The following is a 22,625-nucleotide window of genomic DNA, read 5'->3' on the forward strand; positions in this document are numbered from 1 at the left end:
CATTGGCATGTGACTCAGGTTCTTCCATTAGCTCCCGTCTTATTCTGTCTCTGCTTTGTGTCTCTCTCCTCAGCTGTGAGAACTCTGAGACGTGCCACGGAGACAAGCAGAGAAACAAAATCTCCAAGTCTGTGCTTCAAATTGACGAGGTAAACACCAGTTCTGCTATTATGAGTTTTTCCAGTGTGTGTGAAGTCGGCATGATTTGCCACTGCGGCAAGTGTCTTGTTCTGACGGTTGCCATTGTGTCGTTGCCTAGGACAACTGCCAAGTGTTCTACATACACAACCTGCCAAGCAGCGTCACACAAACGATGCTGCGCAAACGCTTCGAGGCCTTTGGAGACCCGGAGGACTGCAAAGTCATCACCAAACACGAGTAGGTCCTTTTTTTATCAGCCTGCCTGGCCTGTCTGTGACCTTCCAGAGTACGGAATGCAGTGAAGGTGGGGACCACGTGCCGAAACTCTGTCTTTTTGTGTGTGTTGATGTGTGTGTTTGCGTGCGCATGTGTTTTTGTGTGTGTGCGCATAGGGAACGCTGTGGAGTCATCAAGTTCCGTCCGGCACCCAGCGGGCAGCAGATCCAGAGGCACAGGCGAGAGCCGCTTTTCCAGAACGGAGGGGGTGGCATGCACAGGCTCAGCAGGAAGAGATACATAGATCTGGGTAAACAGAGATACAGTCAAAGTACAGTCAAACCATGAATGTAGAAAGTCGTTAAAGGTGCTACTCATTGGATTTCTTCAAATTTTTGCCTTGTAATTTCAGAAAATGTCCATGATATATCTGCCGCTAATAGTGGAATGATAGTGTTTAACGGTATTACCCACCAGTGTTGTGATTGGCTGTGGTATTTTCAAATTGATTTCAGTGGCAACTGTTGTCAAACTGGGAAAGCTGTTTTGTCTTTGTGGCTGTGTTATCTTGTGGAAATGGCTCATGTTTGCTAAAATTCTACAATGTTCGCTCAGTTTCAGTTTGTGAGAAAACATGTCGTGAATAGTGTGGGGAATCATTGTACCATCTCAATCGCTGTGAAATATATTTAGTATATTTCACAGCAATTTAGATGGTACAATGATTCTCTACAGTATTCGATGCTTGTTTTCTCACATAAAAAGTAATGCTGTGAAACTATCATTTCATTATTAGTGGCAGATATATTATGGACATCTTTCTGGAATTACAATGCATCCTTTATTTAACTAGGCAAGTCAGTTAAGAACACATTCTTATTTACAATGACGCCTTACCGGGGAACAGTGGGTTAACTGCCTTGTTCAGAGGCAACAGATTTTTACCTTGTCAGCTCAGGGATTCGATCCAGCAACATTTTGGTTACTGGCCCAGCGCTCTAACCTGTAGGCTACCTGCCACCCCAAAGGAGTATGATCTGTAGGATGGCGGCAACGCTGAGATATTGTACAAGTTGTATCTCCATGTAATGTTGACGGCTATGATGACACTGTTCTAACTAAGCTGTGTGTTTCCCTCTCCAGACGAAGCTGGACCAGGGCCGGTGAAGAGCAAGTATGACGCCCTGGACTTTGACACCCTGCTGAAGGAGGCCCAGAAGAGCCTGCATCGCTGACGGTGCCTCGGCTGGGCCTCGCCTTAGAACCCTCATACCAACCCCAGACTCGGCTCAGTACCTCAACCAAGGCACCTCGTCATGTTTACATTTTTAACATTGGAATAAGAAACGGGCCTTGTCTCTTTCAGCTGAGGATACTACAGAGGAAGCTAGCGGGGGTTGGAGGGATGGAGGAGAAAAAAAAAGCAACGAAACAACATATAATGTATCTGAACACAAAAAGCTGCTTCCTGTCTGTGTTCATGACTTTGTTGTGACTCGTCGTGGTCCCGTTGAGAGCCGATGGGCGTGTGGGCGGGCGAGACCTCTGTAGCAAACCTTGCTCCCTCCGTTGGTCGTTGTGGTGTGTGTGTCTGCGTGTGTGTGTCGTTTTTTTGTACCCCCTTGGTCACTACTGGTGGAACTGCAAGCTGTATTCGCCATTACGTTCGTACGGTATATAACAAAACCTGCTTAATATTAGCAAAATTGTGGATGTTCAAACTGTGTGTGTTATGACATAAAATACAAAAACAAAAAAATCTTTCGAACAGCTTAGAGTTTACAAATCGAAAATGAAAAGAGAAAAAAAATCTTGTTTTTTGTCATTTTAGTGCTTCCTTGATTTAATCTATGCACTCTAACGAGGTAATCATGTTTCCTCACTTGACTTCTTTCCCCTACTCTGCCACTCAACACTGCTATGCTGTTGGCTGCTTTACTCTATAGGTTACCTACCCACTGCTGCTAAGCTAGCCACTCTCACAACCTGGTTACGCTGATCTAGGATGGCAGTCACTTCCTATCCTACCAATTCCACATACATGGGGCTATGACAACTAACACTATTATGTCATGAAGTTAACTTCGAGGCATATTTACCATATATGAAAACTCACACACTCTCCAGAGCAGAATCACAGTCTATCCCAGCCAATTCTCTGCGCTGTTTGTACTATCTGAACATGTCTGATCTCAATCAGTAAGTGCAACCCAGCCAAGGACAGAGCAGAGTCAGACATTTACTCCAGGTTCTAGAATATAACGTATACTATAGTAATGGAATGTACACTTCACTGATCTGAATGTAGAGCCCTTACCCGAATCCAAGTCTGGAGTTGTGCTCCTTTAATAGAGCTCCATTGCAGCCTGTCTCTTTGTGATGCACCCAGCAGCATAGCTGAGGGAGAGAGTGTCCAAGGCTCACCGCATCATTCACACCAGAGAGAGGGATGGTAAATCAAAAGTCTGTTGAACTCTGTTGAATTTTCCCAGAGATCTGGATGGTACCACATCAGACAAGCGTCTCCACCTCATTTAGATCCTTCTTCTCGGGTGCTCTCTCCCCCTTTTTACTCTTGCTCTTCCTCCTCTGAAACACTCATTTACTTCTCCCAAGCTATCCTTTCTTATTGGTGGAGGAGTTCAGCTTGCTTTTCCTACTAAAACTCCCATAACTCGCCTCGTGGCTAAAAACTAAAAAATAGTTTGCGTGTCAGTTTTTGGACCGTGTATCCAATGTGTACCTGGGTGTGTTGTCTGTCTGTCTCGTGTTCGAGTTGGCGCTGCCATCGCTGGGGATGCCAGAAGGACCCGTGGTCCTCTGGTGTGCTGGGAGACTGAAAACCAATTTTCTTCTCTCCCGCTCTCTTTCTTGTTTTCTTCAAAGACCAGGTCCCCCAGCCCCTCAATACTGTACAGCCTAGCTCTTCTGTGTGTGGGCATGGGGCCTCGTGCTGCCCCAGCCTTGGCAAACCTCCTTCCTTTTTTTCTAACAGATTATCCCTGTCTCTCTCTCTCTCTCTTCCCCATTTATCTAATCTTCCCCATTTATCTAATCTTCTCTGTAACACACATGAAATTGAATGTTTACATCACTGAATTCTCGTTCGACTTTATTAGAGCGCACACTAAGTACAAAGACGCCTTATTCAGTGTTAGAGTATCCTATCAGGATGTGCCTTCGTGGCTTACCCTAGTAGGTTTACTAAAGGAAAAAAAAGGACAAATATTTAGTGCTATACATACTGATAAAAATCAAACAAAAAAAACTTGCTAATCAAAAGAGGAAAAGCTGAATGACTATTTGTGCTTAGTATGTATACTACTAAAAAGTGAGAGAATGTGCTGGTTTACATTAAAAAATATATATATATAATGTGTATATAGCACTATACGTAGTGTAAACATGAAATGTATCGTTGTGTCTATACAGCGATTTGTAGATGTGCGTTATAAAGGTGGTGGGTCACCATTGCAAATCAGACTGGCAAGGATAAACTGTTTAAAGATGCAAGGTTGAACAATACAGGGAGTAACTGAACTGAAGGGAATTTATTTTAAAATGACTTGACACAAGTCAAACACTGTTGTATAAAGTATCCCTTTAGATATGCTATAGAAAGTTGAATTTCTTTTTAAATGATTTCAATATTTTTGACGATTTTTTTCTTTTTTTTACGCAATTGAGATGCAATACATATATCTATGAGACAGCCTTTCTCAAAGATTGGAAGTGGTTATTTCAGTGGTTGGTTGTTAAAATAAATCCTTGAAAACTGATCCTGTACTGTACGTTGTAGAACTGCTGTTAAAAAAGAGATATATATAAAATGACAAATAATAATAATGTGGTCAGTCATGCCATACATTTAAAAAAAAATCATGTATAACAATAATACCATTGCACATAAAGCCCCAAATAGTGAAATATCTGTTCACAACTTTCCATGAAAGGAGCTAGGCTTATTACGGACACATGTTGGTAGACGGGTTGTTAAACTTGTTGAAATTCAGTGGACACTTGTATAATGATTGGCAACTTGTGAACACGTATGACTAATCTTTGGAGAGAGGGAAAGGAAACAGTCACTGCGCTTTTTAGCCCCTGTTGAATTTTCAGACTACTTGATGCCAGTGGAGTGCTTCCATTGGTAGAGTTGAATGACAACAAAACAAATTCTCATGTGGAGAGCCTTAAAAACAATAGAGGGGAACTTAAGCTATCACTATAGCTTTTAATATTACCGTTTTATCTCCTTTCAAATCCAATGTGTTTTATTATTATTATTATTATTATTACAACTTTTTTCAATACAGCCATATTATAAAAGGTATATAAATATATATACATATGAATATATATTTGTGTGTTTGTGTAGATATTAAGATGATATTATATACTTTCTTATAGAAAACTTTGATGTTGACCATTTTCCTCTGTGTTTCAGAGCACTTCGGCACATTTCAACACCTACTGTCAATCTAGGATTTGTTAGGTTGAGAGATGATCCAAATTGAGCCCCTTCCAAAGGTAACCCTCGTCAGAACAGAATGCAATTCTTCCCATTCTTCATTTCAGAAAATGGCAAGAAATTAACTTGAGGCAAGTTGACCAAAACTATATTTGATGTTGGCTTTAAATCGAATTCGGAGAGCCTTGTCAGATTGATTTTCTAACTGTCATTATCCAACTACATAGTCCACACAAATACATATTTAAGTTTTCCGATTTTATTTCATTGGAAAATGTCTCTTTAAACTCACCATGTTAATAAACTTGCCCTATAGAAAGAAAGTGCAATACTGGTCCTTGAATCACCATTGTTCACTGTACCCCAGATGTAAAATGGCCATGTGTATCAAAGATTATTTTGTATCCCAACAGACAGAGCGCTTTCTGTCAACACACAGAAAACATCTGATAACATAATGGTAATGTGATGTCAATGGCCACTTTGGGGGCTGCAAACTGTCACAATCTAGCTAGCTGTGAGCGGGTCTTTGGTGGAAGAAAAACGGACATAAAAGGGCATACATTGTTTTTCCTGTTTAGATCTTTTCATTGCTATTGATTTTTTTGTTGTCTATTTACATCTAATAACTATCAAAATTCACAAAATGATTTCCTTTTTTAATGTAGTTTTGTTAAACGGTAAATACTGCTAGTAAGATTTTATATTTTTACATCTGTTGGTTTATTTTACTTTTATTATTTTTTATTTATACGCCACTTAGTTTGGATGTCTTTTAATGGTGTTTTTTTCCCCTGTTTTGTGTGATTTCAGATGTCTTCAGAATGTGGAGACAAAATGCATTTCAGTACTTTTGAATTGTTAAAATCTAGTTTCGTAGCTACATTTATCTATATACTGAAATTATCTGCTGTTATAAATTATATTTTAATTCATGTAAATAGTTTCAAAATGAAGACTATGGCTTCATTTGAAACTGAATACATTTCTCTTCAGAGATTGTTTACATTATTAAACTGTAGAAATGTTCCTCATATACTGTAAAAAGTACATATTTTATTGATTTGCCTCCAAAAAATAAAATCCTAATGAACAACATGTGAAGGTTTGGACATTATACTATCAAGTTGGGCATTAATTGATGTGTCAATGGTTGAGACTGTACACACGCACTGGAGCAAATAGAGTAGAGTAGGTCTTGAAGTATCCCTGTGCTACTATGATTTGGTGTTACACCACAAGGACAAGACAACACACAATCGCAGTAGTTCAAATAGTTGAATTCATATCTTTACAGTCCTTGTTTATGTGTTGCATATTCAGAGCCAATACATAAAGTGCATTGACACTGATACTATGCATACTAGACCTATACTATGCATACTAGACCTATACTATGCATACTTGACCTGCATCAACTAGTAATTACAATACAAGGAAGCAAGAAAAGGGTTTTTCTCTGGCTAAAAGGCTTACGCAGCAAATCAATTCAAATGAATTGAATACATACACATATTTAGCAGATGTTATTAGGGTTGTTGCAAAATGCTTGTGTTCCTAGCTCCAACAGTACAGTAACATCTAACAATTCACAACAATACACACCAATCTAAAGTAAAAGAATAGACTTAGGAAATATATAAATATTAGGATGAGCAATGACGGAGTAGAGCAATGCCTACCATTCCCCCTGCTTTCTACAAGGAGTAACATCTCATCTGACACAAGCATATTTGGTATGATTCTATAATTCATTATTTTGATACAGTGGCTTGGGGAAGGGGAGGTGGGGTCCCTTGGAGTGTCTCTGTCAGCACTGAGCACTTATTCTTGCTAAGGGGACATATCTAGCTAGCCTAGCAGGCGGGACGGACACACTGACTGATTAAGGGCGACAGGTAGCCCAGCAGTTAAGAGCGTTGGGCCAGCAACCGAAAGGTCGTTCGTTCAAATCCCAGAGCTCACTAGGTGAAAAATCTGCCAATGTGCCCTGGAGCAAGACACTTTAACCTAGTCGCTCTGGATAAGGGCGTCTGCTAAATGACTAACATGTATCTTAAGGAGCCACTGGCCAGTTTTCCGCTCTTCTTGCCTGTGGTTCACACATCAGTGTGATATTCTTTAACTGGATGTCTCATTCCTCTGCAGCCTCAGCCTCTATACGGCTACGCTGCATCGCTGAGCATCACAGCCCTATACGGGCAACCCTGACTGCAGCTCTTCCCTATTGGTGAAACACAGAGAGCGAGGCAACAGCATCACCATCACGAGTGACGACACTACAATGCAGTGCTGAGCGAAGTGCTTGCGTGTGCTCACTACTGCGTGTCTAGCTGTGTGGTGTATAGTGGTGACGCACGGCTCTTTGCTACAGGAAAGGAAAACCCGCCTTCTGATCCCCTCTTCCAATCAGTTCCCATTCTACGCGCTCAATTAGGTTGCCACCCTCACGGGCATCGTTCTGTGTTTTGTAAGATTGTTATGTATGGCCCCAGTGGGACAGTTAACACACACACACACTATATCCTGAGGGAGGATGCGGCATCGCAGAGGGTATGATGCTAATGCTGTGGACTTAATTCTGCAGTGAGGGCCCAGTGCAGAGAGTTGAATTACAGGTTTATGTACATTATTAATAACCATAGGATAACCACTGTTGAAATCAAAGATATATGTCTACATATACACTGCCCCAAAAAATAAAGGGAACACTAAAAAAACACATGAATTAATGAAATATTCTTATTAAATACTTTTTTCTTTACATAGTTGAATGTGCTGACAACAAAATCACACAAAAATGATCAATGGAAATCAAATGTATCAACCCATGGAGGTCTGGATTTGGAGTCACACTCAAAATTAAAGTGGAAAACCACACTACAGGCTGATCCAACTTTGATGTAATGTCCTTAAAACAAGTCTAAATGAGGCTCAGTAGTGTGTGTGGCCTCCACGTACCTGTATGACCTCCCTACAACGCCTGGGCATGCTCCTGATGAGGTGGCGGATGGTCTCCTGAGGGATCTCCTCCCAGACCTGGACTAAAGCATCCGCCAACTCCTGGACAGTCTGTGGTGCAACGTGGCGTTGGTGGATGGAGCGAGACATGTCCCAGATGTGCTCAATTGGATTCTGGGGAACGGGCGGGCCAGTCCATAGCATCAATGCCTTCCTCTTGCAGGAACTGCTGACACACTCCAGCCACATGAGGTCTAGCATTGTCTTGCATTAGGAGGAACCCAGGGCCAACCGCACCAGCATATGGTCTCACAAGGGGTCTGAGGATCTCATCTCGGTACCTAATGGCAGTCAGGCTACCTCTGGCGAGCACATGGAGGGCTGTGCGGCCCCGAAAGAAATGCCACCCCACACCATGACTGACCCACCGCCAAACCGGTCATGCTGGAGGATGTTGCAGGCAGCAGAACGTTCTCCACGGCATCTCCAGACTCTGTCACGTCTGTCACATGTGCTCAGTGTGAACCTGCTTTCATCTGTGAAGAGCACAGGGCGCCAGTGGCGAATTTGCCATTCTTGGTGTTCTCTGGCAAATGCCAAACGTCCTGCACGGTGTTGGGCTGTAAGCACAATCCCCACCTGTGGACGTCGGGCCCTCATACCACCCTCATGGAGTCTGTTTCTGACCGTTTGAGCAGACACATGCACATTTGTGGCCTGCTGGAGGTCATTTTGCAGGGCTCTGGCAGTGCTCCTCCTGCTCCTCCTTGCACAAAGGCGGAGGTAGCGGTCCTACTGCTGGGTTGTTGCCCGCCTACGGCCTCCTCCACGTCTCCCGATGTACTGGCCTGTCTCCTGGTAGCGCCTCCATGCTCTGAACACTACGCTGACAGACACAGCAAACCTTATTGCCATGGCTCACATTGATGTGCCATCCTGGATGAGCTGCACTACCTGAGCCACTTGTGTGGGTTGTAGACTCCGTCTCATGCTACCACTAGAGTGAAAGCACCGCCAGCATTCAAAAGTGACCAAAACATCAGCCAGGAAGCATAGGAACTGAGAAGTGGTCTGTGGTCACCACCTGCAGAACCACTCCTTTATTGGAGGTGTCTTGCTAATTGCCTATAATTTCCACCTGTTGTCTATTCCATTTGTACAACAGCATGTGAAATATATTGTCAATCAGTGTTGCTTCGTAAGTGGACAGTTTGATTTCACAGAAGTGTGATTGACATGGAGTTACATGTTTTGTTTAAGTGTTCCCTTTATTTTTTTGAGCAGTGTATGTTTAGCCATTGGAAATGATACCCACCCACTTTATTCTAACCGAATTCCATATTTTTAAGTCAATTTTATATTGCCTAATCAACGAGGACAATCAGTTCATTGTAAATTCCACTAAAATGCCTAAGTATCCACATTCATTGCACAGGAATAGGCTGTGTTTGACATTGTCCACACCCTGCTCCATCCTGTGGATCCTGTAGCCTGATACAATTCCTTCCATATATAGGCCAGTGTACAGCACAGTGCAGTATACTGTAAAGCTATGCTAGGCTAATGTTAATCAGCTCTTGTAAATCGATATCGGGTACGGGGACTGAAATTTGGTGCTGAGAAGAATAGTCACTTTGGTCCAGGACTGGGAACTCTCTAGTCTAGTTGACAACACAGGTCTTTGACTGGGGGGCTGCTTCGGCTGCACTTCCTGTGTGAGAGATGGAACAACACAGGGTTAGAGTACAGGGTCCGTATTCACAAAGCGCCACAGACTAGAAGCGCTGATCTGAGATCAGGTCCTCCCTGTCCATATACTCTTATTCATTATGATCTAAAACTGATCTTAGATCAGCACTCCTACTCTGAGAAGCTTTATGAATATGGGCCCTGATCTCACATTGATTAAATGTAATTAGCCCCAGAGCATAAGCTATACATTGTTTGAAACAGAGATAGTTCAAGTTTTTAGAGATAGTCTGCCATGTTTGGATTCCCCCCCAAATAGCTGCTCTTAGTAGTGTCCTCCATGTCTGAAGAGGACGTTTGGGGCATCTCTTAATGATATGGTCATTACTATGAGTGAGGTTCTTCACCAATGTTATAAATTCCATTGTGTCAGTCTTAATCCCTGGTCTTTCCTGTGTCTGCCTGTGTGTCTCTTGGTGCTGTGTGTGTGTCCATGTCTGTGTTTTACCCTGCTTGGCTGCGGTGGTGGCGACGGCTACCTCCTCTTTGGCCTCCTCCAGAGCGGCCAGCTTGGCTTCGTGCACCTCCTTCAGAGCATTCCACTCCCTTCTGTTGATCAGCAGGCGGTCCAGCATGGGAGTGATCTCCACCTGGAAACGAGAGAACTCCTAGAGGAGGTGGGAGGAGATTGGGAGGGGGTGAGAAAAGGGGAAGAAGGAGAGGTGTGAGACAAGAGTGAGGTAGATGAGGAGGGAGGGAAAACATTCAGTTCAAAATACTAGTTAGATATATTTTGCTTGGTCTTCAGTGCCATCTAGTAGTTATTGATTCATAATAGAGATGCAGGGACTCAACTTGTACACAAAAGCACAGACAAAATCGATGAAACCAAACTGCATCTTGGGAAGATCAGCTGATTTGGTCCTGTCCATCATTAGCTGGGGGGAAAAATATGAATCATGGGATTAGTAGTGCAAATGTACTGAAACAACAACTGGGCTTTACTTACTCCAGCTTAAGCAATCAAATAAACCTAAACTAAAATGTCCCATTCTGACACAAATGCTATTAAACTCCTAGGGAGCTGTCTGGGTAAAACGGTGTGAGTCAGGATATGGTCCAGTTGACTGGGCCGTGGTGACCGCTCTTTCTGACTCAGTGTACTACATAACAGGCAGTACATCACCACATGCCCAATGGGAATGCTCTCTTACTCTCCCTCCCTCCATGCAGTTCTTAACAATAGGCTGCTGCTCCAGCCCCGTCCTCTCCAGGTCACCCTGCTCCCAGAACTCTGCAGCCACAGACAGCGCTACCTGCAGGCCCACACAGGAATGGTCACACATAACACTGATTACGAAACTTACAGTATGACGATGTCCATAGCAACAAGAGTGCATTTGTGCACTCTTGTTAGTACGGAAATATTCTATTAAGATTTCATAGATACTGTAGTATGAAAGGCCTGCTCCTGATGCAATCCAGACCTCACAATCAAAATGCCATTACAGAAAGGATATTCCACATTCCGCTCACATCCTCTGCTGAGGGCAACAGTGTACAGTAGTTCTGCAGTTACTATGCTGCCATATGAGAATAGAAGCAGGACTTCATTCTTCAAACATCTGTGTTAAATCCCCCATGTCCACCAGACATATGTGTTTTGTTTTGCCGGATGTCTAGCCTGCATTTTCCGTACTTGACGTGTAGGAAAGCTAAGGCTAGCTTTGTCAAACAGAAATGTGCATCCTGTAGCACTAATTCCAAAAAGTTTTGGGACACTGTAAAGTCCATGGAGAATAAGAGCACCTCCTCCCAGCTGCCCACTGCACTGAGGATAGGAAACACTGGTACCACCGATAAATCTACGATAATCTATCATTTCAATAAGCATTTGTCTATGGCTGGCCGTGCTTTCCACCTGGCTACCCCTACCCCGGCCAATTTTTCAGCACCCCCCCCGCAGCAACTTGCTCAAGCCCCCCGCTTCTCCTTCACCCAAATCCAGACAACTGATGTTCTGAAAGAGCTGCAAAATCTGGATCCCTACAAATCAGCTGGGCTAGACATTCTGGACCCTCTCTTTCTAAAAATATTGAAATTGTTGCAACCCCTATTACTAGCCTATTCAAACTCTCTTTCGTATCGTCTGAGATCCCCAAATATTGGAAAGCTGCCGTGGTCATCCCCCTCTTCAAAGGGGAGACACTCTAGACCCAAACTGTTATAGACCTACAGTATATCCATTCTGCCCTGCCTTTCTAAAATCTTCGAAAGCCAAGTTAACATACAGATCACCGACCATTCCGAATCCCACCTCCACTACGCAGTCTGGTTTCCGAGCTGGTCATGGGTGCATCTCAGCCACGCTCAAGGTCCTAAACGATATCATAACCTCCATCGATAAAAGACAGTACTGTGCAGCCGTCTTCATCGACCTGGCCAAGGCTTTCGACTCTGTCAATCACCTCATTCTTATCATCATACTCAATTGCGTTGGCTTCTCTAATGACTGCCTCGCCTGGTTCACCAACTACTTCTCAGGTAGAGTTCAGTGTGTCAAATCGAAGGGCCTGTTGTCCGGGCCTCTGGCAGTCTCTATGGTGGTGCAACAGGGTTCAATTCTCAGGCCGATTCTTTTTTCTGTATATATCAATGATGTCGCTCTTGCTGCTGGTGATCTCTGATCCACCTCTACGCAGACGACACCATTCTGTATACATCTGGCCCTTCTTTGGACACTGTGCTAACTAACCTCCAAACGAGCTTCAACGCCATACAACAGTCCTTCTGTGGCCTCCAACTGCTTTTAAATGCGAGTAAAACTAAGTACATGCTCTTCAACCGATTGCTGCCCGCACCTTCCCACCAGACTAGCATCACTACTCTGGACGGTTCTGACTTAGAATATGTGGACAACTACAAATACCTAGGTGCCTGGTTAGACTGTAAACTCTCCTTCCAGACTCACATTAAGCATCTCCAATCCAAAATTAAATCTAGAATTGGCTTCCTATTTTGCAACAAGCCTCCTTCACTCATGCTGTCTAACATACCCTCGTAAAACTGACTATTCTACCGATCCTTGACTTTGGCAATGTCATTTACAAAATAGCCTCCAACACTCTACTCCGCAAACTGGATGTAGTCTATCACAGTGCCATCAGTTTTGTCACCACAGCCCCATATACCACCCACCACTGTGACCTGTATGCTCTCGTTGGCTGGCCCTCACTACATATTCATCATCAAACCCACTGGCTCCAGGTCATCTATAAGTCTTTGCTAGGTAAATCCCCTCCTTATCTGACGCTAGCAACACCCACCTGTAGCACACGCTCCAGCAGGTATATTTCACTGGTCACCCCCAAAGCCAACACTTCCTTTGGCCGCCTTTCCTTCCAGTTCTCTGCTGCTAATGACTGGAACGAATTGCAAAAATCACTGAAGCTGGTGTCTTATATCTCCCTCTCTAACTTTAAGCATCAGCTGTCAGAGCAGCTTACCCTGCAGCTGTACACAGTCCATCTGTAATATGGCACACCCAACTACCTCATCCCCATATTATTACTTACCCTCTTGCTCTTTTGCACCCCAGTATCTGTACTTGCACATCATCATCTGAACATCTATCACTTCAGTGTTAATGCTAAATTGCTATTATTTCACCTCTATGGCCTATTTATTGCCTTACCTCCCTACTCTTCTACATTTGCACACACTGTACATAGATTTTTCTATTGTGTTATTGACTGTACGTTTGTTTATGTGTAACTCTGTGTTGTTGTTTTTGTCGCACTGCTTTGCTTTATCTTGGCCAGGTCGCAGTTGTAAATGAGAACTTGTTCTCAACTTGCCTACCTGGTTTTAAATAAATGTGAAATATTTTATTTTTTAAATATATGCTTCACTTTTCAACTAAATAAAAGCTAGCTAGTTGGAGTCTGTGTGTGTACTTCCGTTTGTACCACCTCAAGGTAAAGCAACGCACGAGTGGAAAATACTGAACGCATGCAGTACACAGAGCGCAACGCAGCTTTGGGGACTACTCCATTGACAATGAATGTCTTTTGCCGGAACACAAAGAGTTTGATGCATTTGGTGGACATGAGGCATTACCTTGCTCTGGATCTCCCATGGTTTGGCGACAGCAGACAGATCACAGGCCGTCATCATCATAGCCCTGAGTATGTAGAGGACAGATAGAGTGTGTTACAGTTCGAAGGTCTGTAGGAAAAGCAGTTGTACAATTATTTTCTCCACACCTTAATGAAAACATAATTGATGACGGATTGTGTTTTAAGTCTAATGTGGTCTTGGACCTGTGGCCAAAGACATCCATAGTTTATCTTTGTCTTAGTTTTTGTCCTGTCTTAGTTTTGTCTTTGTTTCTGCCCTGTTACCATGACTCAGGATGCCGCCCAAATGGAACCCTATTCCCTGTATCTATTCCCTATATAGTCCATTACTTTTGACCATGGCCGATAGTGTTCTGTGCACTATGTAGGGAATTAGGGTGCCATTTGGGACGAACAGACAATCTCCCTGCTCTCAGGTATGTACTGTATGTATTATGGGGACATGCATTTAAAAGTTATTTGAGAAATACAGCGGTACCCACTCACTTGAAGTAGAGAGCGAGGTCGGTGGCGATGGTGGCGATGTCCATCAGATGTATGACATGCTCATGCTGAGCACGACTTAGATTCGGACAAATATTTAAGGCCTGAAACAGGTACCAAGATAATACTTATGTTATCACATTCAAACTTAACATGTACTGTTGAATCTGGGAATACCAACACATATGTATAATATATCAAATGTATGAATAAGCAATAACAAACAAAGCCCTAGGATAATTCAAATATTCCAATTCCTAGAGGGAAGTATGAAGCCGCTGCCTGCCACAGTTCATGGTTCGGTGATATTGTGAACACTGAAAGTTGCCTAATTATCTGATGGCTGGTGGGCAGATTCTCCCAGGCACATTCTGTGCCATCAGAACTGCATCATTCACAGTCTAGCTTCTCCAAGGGAGAAACTACCCCTCTCAGGTCAGAACCTAGAGAGGCTCAGGCAGCATCCCAAATAGAATCTTATTCATTATATAGCGCACTACTTTTAACTGGAGCCCTATGGGCTCTGGTCAAAACTAGTGCACTATGTACAGATAGGGCGCCATTTGGGAGGCAACCTCACTCACAAGATCTCTCAGCAGGGTCTTCCCAATCTCCAGATGGTGTCTCTCCAAGATGGAGGAGCCGTGGAGCTTGGCAAGAGGTTTTCCAGATCTGACAAACACAGGAGGAGGGAGAGGAAGATTGAGATCGATTGCAAAGATAGATTAGCCATTGGTAAGTAACGAGTCATTGCTTTCTCAGTTGCTGTCTCTACACTTTTCCAGGTACATGTATCACTGTAGGCAGCAGACCTGCGTTCAAATAGTATTGGTTTTCCTTCAAATACTTAAGCTACGCTTGATTGAACTTACTCTAGCTTACTCTGGTACTCTAGACAGGCTCAAATCAAACATTCAAAGTATTTGAATGACAACAAACACTATTTGAACACAGTGATTCCATTACTTCACCTGGTGTAGGTTGTTTGTGCCTCTGTGGTCGATATCGTGGTATAAGCCGGCTGTTACCATGGCCATGGTCTCTAGGTCTGTGTAGTAACGCTTCAGGTCACCTGTCTAATGCAACGATACAGAAAGTTAGGTCACATGTCTAATGACACAAGAAATTAGGTTAGGGCCAGGATTCATGGAGCTTCCCCCAGGAGCAGTACGGAGCCACACCTGTGCCTCTTATTAATGTCCTTGCAGTGACACCCTCTCCACCCCCACGCCCCTCCCAGCCTGCTCCTATGGAGACGCCTGGCTCTGTAGGCCTCATTAGAACCAATGAAGCATGGACCCACCGAGCTACACAGCCACACAGCCACGCAGGGCCGCTGATAATGAGCCTGACGCTCCTCTCTGCTCCTCCTCCCTCTGCGAGTTATGAGGAATTTACTGTGATTATACATTATAGGGACACTGCAGCGAGAGGAAGGGTCACGCTTGGATGACTCGTTACATTACATGGAAGGAGGGTATTGGTTACATGTATCAACTGTCACGGTATCATCATCCATGGTATACGTGTACGGTAATGTAGGTTATGTTTTTATCCCTGAGGGTTTGTGTAATCTAAGGCTTAATACGTCCCAAAGGGCACCCTTTTCCCTATAGAGTGCACTACAAGTAATACAAGTACCTGAGGAATAGGGTGCAATTTGGGACTCCTCTTTTTGTAATAGAATGCTGGTTAGCTGTAGATGAGAGGAGGTACTCACCATGAGCAGAGTGAACATGGTCTGGCCCACGTTGAAGCCACGGCTCCAGTTGTGGTAGGTGATCTGCCTGTAGCCCTTACTCAGGGAGTAACAGAACCTGGTGAGGGTCTGAGAGGAACATACATAGGGATAGTTATGGGTCAGCTAGTTATAGCAGAAACACATATCCTAAAGCCAATGTAACCAGGGTAGCTAACATCTTCTACATCGGGATCCTATCAAATCATTAACTATAACCAGCATAAACTGTCATGATTTAGTTATTAAAAGTTAATCATGCAATTGTTACGACTGAAATGTATAGCGTTGCTTTATTACACATTATTGAGCAGAACTATGCATCTGTAATGGAAGAAACGTGACTTGGTAACAGTAGGAACAAGAGACTCTTGCCAAGATGCTTCTTCCTCAGAGATGTCTCACCTCGCGGGGGATGTGGAACTTGTCCACCACACCCAACTCGTAGTACATCTTAATGCCTAACTTGACCAGGTCTAAATGACAGAAGTCACAGAAGTGAAACTTAAAGATCTCCGACTTGGTAGAGGGCGGTAGAACTTCAGACTGTATGGAAACAGGGAAACAAAGTGCAATATGTAGACTACCAAGGCAGCTAGCCAGCCAGACAGCCAGTCAGTCAGTCAGCCAGTCAGCCAGCCAAACAGCCAGCCAGCCAGACAGCCAGCCAGCCAGACAGCCAGTCAGCCAGCCAGCCAGCCAGCCAGTCAGCTAGCCAGCCAGCCAGACAGCCAGCCAGTCAGCCAGCCAGCCAGTCAGCTAGTCAGCTAGTCAGCCAGCCAGCCAGCCAGCCAGAGGCAAATAGAAAATAAATGGAAGTTGGAATAGTTGTTTACCAGGAGTGCTTCCAGGTCAGCCTCCTCACACTCATGCGGCTCCTTTCCATCCCTCTAAAAGCAAATAACACCAAAAGTGTTCACCTAGGATGACATAAAGCTATATCAATCCATTTCTGGATTCCCTGAAAACCACTGTTCTTTTTCTGTAAAAAGTTATTTGTTTAAATCTCACAGATGGTAACTAACATTCCGCCATTGATTGATTACCCCGTATCTAGTATGGCAGGCTATTTACCATGTTATAAATTTGTTTTTCACCACCTGTGTGTGAATAACTTGACTTTACCCACCAAGACATTCTGGGTCTCATTCGTCCTGCACTTGATGTGGTACAGCACCATGTCCTGGAAGATGTCCTTCCAGTGTTCCACTTGTCATAGGCGTCTGTGTTGAGCACAGACCAGCCAAGGAACTGGGTAAGAGACTGCAATGACCAACGATAGAGTTAGACTATTGTATTTCAGACCTTGGTTCACAAAATCAGTATACACAGGCACTATCAAACGGGATTTGAGAGGGGGATGTGGTACAATAACGATAGGGAAGCTATATTTTAAAATGGATTACTGTAACTTACAATGTTATTGATTCATATTTCAAAGGCTCTATAAAGTTATATTATGCGTTAGCTGGCACTATCCCTAATGTAAGAGTGGATGAGAGGAGAGGAGAGTAGAGGAGGAGGCTTGACTCCAACCAATAAATAATGCAGATGCTGTCAATGGCCTGTGTTTATTTATACAGCGGTGACTCAGTATCTTCGCTCTACTTCCCCCTCAGTAACACTTGAGAGTAGCATACCTCCATTAAAGTTGCATCCTGCTCGTCAAAGGGTTTCCCATCTTTCCTGAGGTTTAAGGTGGCCACTGCAACTATTTCTTCCTTCTGGGACAGCACCTTCTTAATGGTCAAGCCAGATGTATCTACAGGCCCTTTCTGAACAGGACAAGGAAACAGGAACCATCTCACCTCAATGGCTTTGCATTGGGTTCACAGCAGTACAAAAACAATATTTGACGACTTGAACCTGACATTCTTGACTTTGAATGTGTTCGTCCTCAGCGATGCATGACTTGGAACTAAAATTTGAAATACTTTGTATGGATAAGTCATTGCCAAGTGCTGGAAATAGTTAGTATCAATCTACTACAATGATACTCCACTTGGTCACAGGACTATAGCCCCTTCAGTAGCAGAGATAATATCTGTTTTAATTGATGCATTCACTCTCTAAGATCTGATGTCGACCATGTTTGCGACAGGTGTCGGCATGCTACTGCTTTATTGATACATACGTTTTGGTCTTGCCCTTCACTACATAACTATCTGTCTGCCATCTTTAATACCATATCTAAAGTACTACAGGTACCTTTTGCTCCTACTGCCATAACATCATTATTTGTTGGCAAGAAGGTTGATTTTACTTCGGGGGAAATCACCCTCTCCTCCTCATTTTGCGTTGATTAAAAATGTCTTACACTTTAGTAAATTGGAGAAGATATACCCTACGGGGTTCTACCGAAGGTGGTAGCCTTTCTTTAACTATGTAGAGACAATGCAATTTCCCTCTACTCCACTGCAAACTGCCTAGCCTAGTTTTGTATTTAATTTATGTACCTTTGTTAGGGTTTAATATTAGACTGACTTATTATTATAATTGTTCTATTCATTTTGAAGACTAGCTGTGTGACTAGCTTGTTGTTGTTTATTACGTGTTTTGTTACTTAAGAATTTCATATTCTTGTATGGCCATATACATTCCTACATCCTTCAAAAAGCATTTTTACATGGTATATTTGAATGTATAAAATCACATGTGCAATATTCTGTATTTCAATCATTGTTTATACTGGAACTGTGAAGGAATACCAATACAAATAGTTACAAAAAACAACTACAACAACAATTATTTGTGCATTTGACAGCACTGAGCTAATCAGACAGAGATCTGATCTTACTTGGACGCTGAAGAAGTAATCCTGGGCTGCATTCATAATGTTACAGATCTGGAGGGGAGAAGAGGAAATATGGAAGAGAGGAGAGGATGATCATGGTCACTCAGATGAAAAGCACTGCACGATTAATTACAATATCCACAAAATTGCAATTATCCATCATTTCAGTGCAAGAGTACATTTCATTTCCAGGCTGTGTGCGTTTGACAGCTGCGTAATTAACTATAATGGCTTTCTGGTTGTCTGGTGCCCATGGATACCATGTACAGGGAAGAGAAGACATGGGCTGCATCCGGGAATGGCACACTACCATCCCTATGCACCCTGGTCATAAGTAGTGCACTACATATTGAACAGGGTGTCATTTTGGATGCATTCATTCTTCAGTAAGTAAGGGAAGGCTTCTCAGCTCACCAGTCCCTCCTTAGCCACGTAGGTGGGGCAGGCCACTGGCAAGAGCCCAGGGGTCCGGAGCGGGGTTCCTGACAAGAACGGGGGAGATGGAGACAAGAACATGATACTATTACTTCAAAGTTCCAAGAAAATAAGTTTATAGGTGTGTAATTTCAAAAAGTACCAAATCAACTTCATTAATACATGCACCCAAATGTAATTGTGTGTGTAAAAGCTGCACATAAATATGATAAGATTAATGTCCTGGTATATAATTCGATTTTCTACATCATTGATGAAATTACTCACGGTATAACTTTGATCTCCTCTATTCCATGTAAAATGTAGTCAATCACTTTGTAGAAGTTTACTTCCTGGAGATAAATGAGTTGCATGTCATTAGAATCAGATTGTATGAGTTGATGTATGAATACATAATTGGACACAGCAGTGTATGGACTCTGTACAGGTGATTTGTCTACTGTACTGTTTAGTCACTAGTCAGTCACTCTGCCATCAGGAGTGTCTCTCAATATCTGTGATCTCCTCAAACACTTTACTGGCAGACCAGAGCAGGACCTATAAGGATGGGAGGAGGTGTAGTTATGGAGTCAAGCAGGAAAAGCATATCATTTAGTAATAAAGAAATATAAGCAGGCCTCATCATCAATATAATCTGGAGAGGTCTTACCTGTCCCATTCTGGTCTCACAATTGTGATGGTAGCTCAGATGGAACACTCTTAGGATCAAGTTCACATAGTTGAGATACTTCAACAGAGTCTGTAAAGTGCAAAAACATCTAAATTCAGTCTTACTTTAGCAGTGATGCATTTCTGAGCTTAATCTGTCAACATAAGCAGGCTGAGGATCAGCGACAGACTGGCTGGTTCATTCTTTGCCCAGTGGGCCTGTCTAACTTGGGTTTTTTGCACAAAATTATAATTATTTGGCTAATAATGTAGGCCGCAAGGGGGGGGGGGGGGGGATGTCCAATGTGGGGGCCTCGTGAAAAAAAATGGGCTGGTGTGGGGGCCTCAAGTAAAATACTGGGCTGGTGTGTTTAGAGATGCCAGGGCCGATTTTTGGTCCCAGTCCGCAACTGCTGAGGGGAGTGGGTAGGGTTAGAGAGGTTACCTCTTCATCCTGCTTAGTGAAGTGGGGAGCTCCAATCTTGTTTACAGCTATCATAGCAGCCACCATATCCTTGCCGCTCATGATGGGGGTATCCAGGACACTTTTGTTCTGATATTCTTGGATCTGGTCCACAAAGTCACTGTAGTGGCTGCTCTGAGGGGCAATCCAGAGAAAGGTTTTTAGAACTAATAAACAAGCATCTGTCAATGTGCTTTGATCATAAATCCATTGTTGAGATCCTTTAACTTGCATGTCACAGTGAATCCCTAGAGCAAAAGTCAAATAAAAAGTCAAATTATTATATGATTATGTAAAAACTAACTTCGATAACACTATTAAACTTTGCTAAAAACATAATATGCTTTTATGGAGACTCATATTAATCCAAGAATAAATGAATTCACTGTCATATCATCTAACGATAAGAACGGTTTGTTCTCTCAGTGTCATTGTGAGCTATTCTTGACTGGAGAATATGTATCATGATGAAAAACATCTGGATTAAAAGGAAAGGACATTACAGGTGACTTTGAATAGAATGAAGGTGAGATCTCCGGCAATTACACTAACTTGGGGGAAATGGCTTTGAGCTATGACCTTTAGAAATAATCCAGGATCGCTCTAATTCAGCTGAGATTAAAGGGCTTTATCCCCTGCAGGCCCAGTAACACCCAGCAGCCATGCCTCCCTGCACAACCGATTGGTGGGGGAGGGGACTGCCTTGCCGTGGCAATCCCACACCACACTTACATATCGCAGTAATGTTGGTTCTGTCTTTCACTAGGGAAAAGGAAGACACAGAGCTCAAACCATCCTCCCCCTAATTACCATAAATAATTCTGCCAACTATACCAGGGTGAACGGAGCAGTCTCTCTCAGGGATTGGACACTGTAATCCTTGATATCAGTTGAGTAATCATATGTCTCTATTTCACAAAACAATGCTACCTTTGAGAAGGTCTATTGACAGGAAAACATGCCTAATCATGATGATACTGTGGCTGTATTACTTTGTTATTATTTGATAAAGGATATATTATCTGTGAGTGTTGGTGAATAACAAGGTTCTAGATGTGGATACTAAGAATGTATCTGTAATCAAAGGCACTGCGTGGTTTAATATGAAAACAGCAAACACATAAATCATTTTAATACAGGTAGGGACAATGATGGCCGTCCACTGAGGATAAGTAGTAACGTGACAAACGTATAAAGTATGAAAATAAGCTTGGCAATCATTTTCAAATGTTAAAAGTATTGGCTCTAATAAAAATTGACCTGGCTTTGAGGGAATTAGTATTACAAATGTGATGGCCTTATGCTGCCATCTAGAGGCAGTAGGCAAGTAGGCCTCTGAATCTGTCAGTACTAATGCTCACATCTATATAATGGAATGCAATACTTCATGTTCACTACATTGCATAGAAATAAACATGTCCAATTGTATAAGATAACACAAACTGGGAGATCAACTGTAAAGTGGCGATTAGGTTCTTACCTGTATTGGGAATGTAATTTTTTAAATCGCAAGGTTTCTCCACAATTGAGCTATCGCTTTATATGTTTACCTGTGAGACATCTGGAATGTTAACAGTCTTCTTAGTGGTGATCACATGGCCCACGATGCCAATGTCCATGGGAAAGACTATCTCACTATCCGGCTGGACCAGGCACTCCTCCAGGGTGGCGCCCTTGTGCACGTCTCGTGGCCAGCTGTGCCGTTACGCATCCGGTACATGAACAGGCTCATCTTCTCTGACCGAAAACATGAAGCTGAGATGTTTCGTGAAATTCAAGCCTTCTCCATCTGGTGGTTGTCCTGCAGGTCTCTGACCATGTCAAATATGATCTCACTCTCTTCCACCATGTTCAGCTCATGGAAGCTGCTGATATTCACTTGGGAAGTCATGTTGTCTTGAAAAAGGTTATAGAGATGACCTTCGGGCGGAACTTGCCGTCATAGTATTGCTTGGCGAAGTCAGGGTTGCTGTCGAGAAACTTCTCCGCCACATCTTTGTCCACGGCTGCCATTTCTCAGTTGCTGTGTGTGGTGTGTGTATCCTCCTTCTCCTCAGAGAGTACCTAAACTGACTGCAGGTAGTTGAGAAGAAATTAGCAGGATGGTTTTAAATGGTCATCTGTGTTGATAAGCCTGCATCCAATTACACATTGAGATTATAATACGCTATGTTATGTTCACATGTTGCCAGACGTATAGGCCTAGCTGGAATTTGTCTCCTCAATGAATAACCTTTTGTAGGCCTACAGTACTCCTGGGTGTCACGGCCATCGTTCAAGGAAGACCAAGGTGCAGTGTGGTGAGCATACATTTTCTTTTATTTAGTGAAATGTCGTTGCTGGCCCCGGACTGGAGGCCGTCGCTGGAGGCTCCGGACTGGAGGCCGTCGCTGGAGGCTCCGGACTGGAGGCCGTCGCTGGAGGCTCCGGACTGGAGGCCGTCGCTA

The 22,625-nt window shown here is 43.1% G+C and overlaps 1 protein-coding gene and 1 pseudogene across 1 annotated transcript in view; one reads left to right on the forward strand and one right to left on the reverse strand.

Annotated features, from left to right (window-relative positions):
* Positions 1-5,926, forward strand: part of LOC115130502 (peroxisome proliferator-activated receptor gamma coactivator 1-alpha) — a 61,147-nt gene extending 55,221 nt beyond the window's left edge. Inside the window, exons 9-12 of the mRNA XM_029661705.2 lie at positions 74-149; positions 260-378; positions 534-667; positions 1,501-5,926. Coding sequence (XP_029517565.2) covers positions 74-149; positions 260-378; positions 534-667; positions 1,501-1,592 — 421 coding nt within the window. The 3' untranslated portion in view covers positions 1,593-5,926. The remainder of the gene's footprint in view (positions 1-73; positions 150-259; positions 379-533; positions 668-1,500) is intronic.
* A 3,063-nt stretch (positions 5,927-8,989) lies between these two features.
* On the reverse strand, positions 8,990-22,191 carry LOC115130024 (rod cGMP-specific 3',5'-cyclic phosphodiesterase subunit alpha-like; annotated as a pseudogene).
* Positions 22,192-22,625: the final 434 nt, after the last annotated feature.

Source organism: Oncorhynchus nerka, linkage group LG6 (assembly GCF_034236695.1).
Source record: "Oncorhynchus nerka isolate Pitt River linkage group LG6, Oner_Uvic_2.0, whole genome shotgun sequence".
Taxonomy (NCBI): Eukaryota; Metazoa; Chordata; class Actinopteri; order Salmoniformes; family Salmonidae; genus Oncorhynchus; species Oncorhynchus nerka.